This window comes from Theropithecus gelada, chromosome 7b (assembly GCF_003255815.1).
Source record: "Theropithecus gelada isolate Dixy chromosome 7b, Tgel_1.0, whole genome shotgun sequence".
NCBI classification, from domain to species: domain Eukaryota; kingdom Metazoa; phylum Chordata; class Mammalia; order Primates; family Cercopithecidae; genus Theropithecus; species Theropithecus gelada.
This window is the reverse complement of record NC_037675.1, coordinates 5,380,175-5,386,174: the sequence shown is the minus strand read 5'-3', so window position 1 is coordinate 5,386,174 and position 6,000 is coordinate 5,380,175. Positions and strand designations below refer to the sequence as shown.

The window sequence follows — 6,000 nt, the reverse complement described above, 5'->3', positions numbered from 1 at the left end:
GTCAAAAAAAAAAAAAAAAAAAAAAAAAAGAACCCTCATATGATACATTGCTAATAGTAATGGACAATGGTACCCTTGCTTTGGAAAACATTTTGTCAGTTTCTCAAAAAGTTTAAACACAGAGTAACCAAATGACCCAGCAATTTTTCTCCGAGGTGTATACCCAAGATAAATTAAAACATGTTTGTACAAAATTTGCATGTGAAGGTCCATGATATTCATAATAGCCAGAAGACTGAAACAACCCAAATGACCATCAATGATGAGCTGAAAACAAAATGTGGTACATCCATGCAATGGAACATTATTCAGTCATAAAAAGGAATGATCCCTGCTACCATATGTATGAATCTTGAAAACATTATACTGGCCGGGCACGGTGGCTCAAGCCTGTAATCCCAGCACTTTGGGAGGCCGAGACGGGTGGATCACGAGGTCAGGAGATCAAGACCATCCTGGCTAACACGGTGAAACCCCGTCTCTACTAGAAAATACAAAAAGCCAGCTGGGTGAGGTGGCGGGCCTGTAGTCCCAGCTACTCGGGAGGCTGAGGCAGGAGAATGGCGTAAACCCGGGAGGCAGAGCTTGCAGTGAGCTGAGATCCGGCCACTGCACTCCAGCCTGGGCGAGAGCGAGACTCCGTCTCAAAAAAAAAAAAAAAAAAAAAAAAGGAAAACATTATACTAAGTGAAAGAAGGCAGACAGACAGAAAAAGGTCATGTATCTATGATTCCATTTTATGAAACATCCAGAATAGGTAATAAATCCATAGAGACAGAAAGTATATTAGTGGTTGCCAGGGGCTGAGGGGACCAGGTAGGAATGAGGAGTGACTGCTAATGAGTACGAGGTTTCTTTTTGGTGTAATAAAAATGTTCTGGAATTAGACAGTAGTGATGGTTGTACCACGTATTTTTTTGTTTGTTTGGTTGGTTGGTTTTGGTTTTTTGAGACAGGGTCTTGCTCTGTCGCCCAGGCTGGAATGCAGTGGCACCATCTCGGCTCACTGCAACCTCTGCCTTCCTGCTTCAAGCGATCCTCTCACCTCAGTCTCCCGAGCAGCTAGGACTGCAGGTATGCACCACCATGCCCAGCTAACTTTTGTATTTATTTATTTATTTATTTATTTATTTATTTATTTATTTAGAGATGAGGTCTTACGAGATTGCCCAGGCTGGTCTCAAACTCCTGGGTTCAAGGGATCCTCCTGCACTGGCCTCACAAAGTGCTGGGATTACAGTCATGAAGCACCCCATCCACCCCACCTTGTTAGTACACTGAAAACCACTTAAAATGGTGAGTTTGATGGTTCATTAATTATATATCAATTTTTGTTTTTTTTTGAGACAGCGTCTCACTCTGTCACTGAGGTTGGAGTGCAGTGGCTCAATCTTGGTTCACTGCAACCTCTGCCTCCTGGGTTCAGGCAATTCTTCTGCCATAGCCTCCCAAGTAGCTGGGACTACAGGGACTCCCCCACCACACCCAGCTCATTTTTGTATTTTTAGTACAGACGGGGTTTCCCCATGTTGGCCAAGCTGGTCTGGAACTCCTGACCTCAGATGATCCACCCACCTTAGCCTCCCAAATTGCTGGGACTACAGGCGTGAGCCACCATGCCCAGTGAATTACATCTCAATTTTTAAAAAAGACAAACTAAATCCAAGTTGAGTTTGTCAAGCTTCTAGTTCAAACATATATATCAATTGTAAAAACACCTTTTATAAACAACTCAGAAAATTTGAATATGGCTTGGGTATAAGATGATAGTAAGAAGATAGTTATTTTCCTGGGTTTGCTAAGGACAGTGTGATTATGTTTTAAGAATGCCTTTATTGCTGGGTGCAGTGGCTCATGCCTGTAATCTCAGCACTCTGGGAGGCTGAGGTGGGTGGATCACTTGAGGTCAGGAGTTCAAGACCAGCCTGGCCAACATGGTGAAACCCCGTCTCTACTGAAAATACAAAAAATAGCCAGATGTGGTGGCGCATGCTTGTAATCCCAGCTACTCAGGAAGCTGAGGCAGGAGAATTAATTGAACCTTGGAGGCGGAGGTTGCAGTGAGCAGAGATCGCACCACTGCACCACTCCAGCCTGCATGACAGAGTGAGACTCCGTCTAAAAAAAAAAAAAGAATGCCTTTATTTTTCATAAGACTAAATTATTTAGAAGTAAAATTATATAGTGTCAGTGATTTGCTTTAAAATTGCCCGCCCAGAAAGAGTACTGGCAAAATGTTGATAATTGTTGAACCTGGGTAATGGGTACACGGAGGTTCCTTATACCACTCTTTCCTTTTGTGCCTATACGAAAATCCCAAGATGAATTTTTTTTAAATTGAATTATCAACACTTCCAAAGTCTGGCTACTCGGCTTCCTCTGTAAATGAGGAAGGCCTGGCGGCGTGGAGCCTGTGCTCCCTCAGGGCCACAGTCGGGGAAGAATGCAGTGCCCCTTTGGCCTGCGAAGGAAGTAGGCAGAGCCCAGGGCTGGGGAATGACTTCTTACCTGCTGCAGCTCATACTCGGTGGAGAATCGTCGTGTCACTGCCTGGATGAGGTTGGAGAAGGAGAACGAGCCACCACCATAACTGCAAGGAGGGAGAGAGGTGAACTGTGAGGGAGGCCGGGAACTAAGGAGGCTCATCCTCACACCTACTGGAGAGGGAGCCATGATTATAGAGGAGAGGAAATGATATGCCCTGGAAGACCCCACTAGGACATGGGGGAGTCACAGCTTGAACACAGCTCTGACTGCCGAGTTCCTCACTCCCCTCTCTTTTTCCTTCCAAATGGGAAAAGGGACGGCCCGTACCCCAGCTTGTCTTTCCATTCCTGCCCCCACGCTTGGCTGATTTTTGTCCACTCCCGGGCAGTGCCCCCGGCGTGTCTTATGTGCACAGACCACCCCTTGGGGCCCCAGCCTCAGCGCTCGCTGTGCCTGACACCCACTCCACAGACTCACTCATTAAAGAGCGTCTTCCAATTGCTCTGGACAAAGTCCCAAACCAAACTTTGCCCGATGACGTTGTTGGTAATGCTGATGATGGTAGAGGTGGCATCCTGCTTCCGGATTAAGTTGGGGTTCAGGGTGTAGCTCAGGTACCTAAGAGGGCCAGATGCTGAGTCAGCTACTGCTAATTTCATAAAGAGCACAACTTTTGAAAATCAACTGGATCAATAGGATGTGTGCTATGATTTCCAGTTTTTAATGATAAATGTTTTTTGTGGCTTCAGGCCTTTCTTCTTGAAAGATTTTATAATAGAATATAAAGTAACAGAGTAAAGGTGAAATGGCTATTAAAATGAATCAAGGCCGGGTGTGGTGGCTCACACCTGTAATCCCAGCACTTTGGGAGGCCGAGGCGGGCAGATCACGAGGTCAAGTGATCGAGACCACCATGGCCAACATAGTGAAATCCCATCTCTACTAAAAATACAAAAAATTAGCTAGGTGTGGTGGCATGCTCCTGTATTCCCAGGAGGCTAAGGGTGGAGTATCACTTGAACCCAGGAGGCAGAGTTTGCAGTGAGCTGAGATTGCACCACTGAACCCCAGCCTGGCGACAGGGTGAGACTCCGCCTCAAAAAAAAAAAAAAAAGAATCAAAACTCATCATTTTATAAACAACTGAAAAATAAGTTGGGGAAAATACATCAATTCTGTTGAATGAGTGTCTAAACGTAAGCATTTTGCAGTCTCAAAAATGAATCAATTATTTTAAATAAATCCTTTATTTTCAAAAGCAGCTGAAAGGAATAAAAAAAAAATTATTCATTTGAGAAGAAAATGAGTCCTTTGGGGAACTTTCCATGGGGGTTTTGATGGGGATAAAGAGACAACCAGGGCTCAAAGTAGGCTTCTTAAACTTATTACAATATTTCTTTTTGGATTTTTAAAAAATTTTGAAGCTTTCAAGTTTTAATCTCCCTTCCTTCCTTCCTTCCTTCCGTCTTTCTTTCTTTCTTTTCTTTCCTCTCTCTCTCTTTCTCTTGCTTGCTTGATGGAGTCTCACTCTGTCGCCCAGGCTGGAGTGCAGTGAAGCGATTTGGGCTCACTGCAACCTTCGCCTGCGGGGTTCAACTGATTATCCTGCCTCCCGGGTAGCTGGGATTACAGGCATGTGCCACCATGCCCAGCTAATTTTTGTATTTTTAGTAGAGATAGGGTTTCTCCATGTTGGCCAAGCTGGTCTCGAACTCCTGACCTCAGGTGATCCATCCACCTCGGCCTCCCAAAGTGCTGGGATTACAGGTGTGAGCTACTGCACCCTGCCCAAGGGTGGCTCTTCTTTACTGCATCCAGGTGATGGCATATGAGGCACATGGTGGGAGGTGGGGACCCTCATCCAAGGGCTTGAGGGAGTGCCCAGCTGGACGTTTGAAAGGACCCAAGTCCAGCTATGCCAGAGCCTTTGACAGAAGGGGACACGAGTTGTTGTTAGGTAAAGGCTAAGAGGCCACAGCAGCTAGGAGCAGAGGACATGGACCCAGACCTGAGTCCGGATCTCGTCTCTATCACTTATTAAAGCTTCTGGTCTGCACCAGTTGCTCTGGAAATACTGCCTCCACCTTAACAGGTCTGTGAGGGTCACGTGAAGGATCTGGCAAGGAGTGTGGAGACCTGCCTGGTTCTCCAGGTGGGGAGGGGGCTCTCGCATTCCCACCTTGCCCCAGGACTCACCTGTTCAGGATCCACACCTCGTTGCTGCAGGCCAGGGCTGCCCGAAGCTTGTCGGCCTCATTGACCAGTGTGGCATTTCGGAACTGCTCCCAGGCGAAGTCCCACTCCTTCTCACCACCCTGGGCAATAGCGTTGCAGTAGACGGTGGACCGCAGGTTGGGGTGGATCCTGGCGTGGCGTAGGGAGGTCAGATGTGGAGCAGCAGCAGGGAGGGTGGGACAGGGGTCTCCTGAGGGCAGGGCTGTGGAGGGCAGATGAAGACTGGCAGAGGAGGCGCAGGGGAGACACTCACGGGTTATTATTGGGGTTCTCCATCCACTGCTTGAAAAGGCCAGAGACCATCTCCTCACACTCTGGAACTCCATTGGAGCAGGCAGTGCTGATGGCGTTAATCTCGTTGTACCTGCCCCAGGGGTGACACGCGGTTAGCACACCTGGCCACCTCCAGCCAAGATTCACCTCTTGACACACAATCCCAGGACGGCACCCTGCCTAAGGCTCTGTGGCCTAACTGGCCCTCTGGGCCCCCGGTATGTGTTTTGTGCCTTGGGCCTGAGGTTCCTTGGTCCCCAAAGCAGCCCAGAGACCCAAAAGGGCAGGAACAGGCTCTAGCCCCAGTTTCAACATCTGCAAACCATATAACTTCAAGCCAGTGGGATGAGCTCAGAGTTTCAGTTTGGGTCTTTGTATAAAGAGGTCTGATGGGCCCACAGGCCACATGGAGCCTCAGGGCAGGGCCTCCCTGCTCCTGGGTGGGGGCCTCTCCCTGCCTGGTGCCCCCGCATTGAAAGCTGCGGCAAAGAACACTGCCAGGATGTTGCTCTTGACTCTCTGGGATGCCCAGGACCTCCAGACCCATGAGAGCTCCCACTCACTGGTCCATCAGGTTTTCTGGGATCTCCCTCCAGTTGTTGGTGTTATTTCTGAAGTGAATGAAGAGGGGTGTGACCTGCTTCTTCAGGTAGTTCTGGGGAAAAGAAAACATGAATCGCATCAAAGACTCATGCCTGACCTGCCTGGAGCCCCATGGAGCCTCTGATGTTGGGGGACAGGCACTGGCAGAAAGGTCAGAGGTCAGGGCCTCACCTGAGGCCAAACAGTGCTCAAAGGGGCCCATAGAAGTCCAGAGTTCAAATAACTGAGCTGAGTTTCTTTCTGCTTAAAGCCTTAGTCAGTTCCAATATTCTTTGTCTAAGGGTAACCATTTCTTAATATAAAATGTTGGGTTTTCCCTTCACAATCATAAATATTCCATGATTTGCCAGGCGCAGTGGCTCACACTTGTAATCCCAGCACTTTGAGAGGCTGAGGCGGGTGG

The 6,000-nt window shown here is 48.0% G+C and overlaps 1 protein-coding gene across 1 annotated transcript in view; it reads right to left on the bottom strand.

Moving 5' to 3' along the window:
• ANPEP (alanyl aminopeptidase, membrane) overlaps positions 1 to 6,000 on the bottom strand; it is a 31,435-nt gene that overhangs the window by 3,517 nt on the left and 21,918 nt on the right. The window contains exons 16-20 of the mRNA XM_025392256.1: positions 5,558 to 5,649; positions 4,975 to 5,085; positions 4,683 to 4,850; positions 2,965 to 3,105; positions 2,509 to 2,590 (exon numbers count right to left, since the gene is read on the bottom strand). Coding sequence (XP_025248041.1) covers positions 2,509 to 2,590; positions 2,965 to 3,105; positions 4,683 to 4,850; positions 4,975 to 5,085; positions 5,558 to 5,649 — 594 coding nt within the window. The remainder of the gene's footprint in view (positions 1 to 2,508; positions 2,591 to 2,964; positions 3,106 to 4,682; positions 4,851 to 4,974; positions 5,086 to 5,557; positions 5,650 to 6,000) is intronic.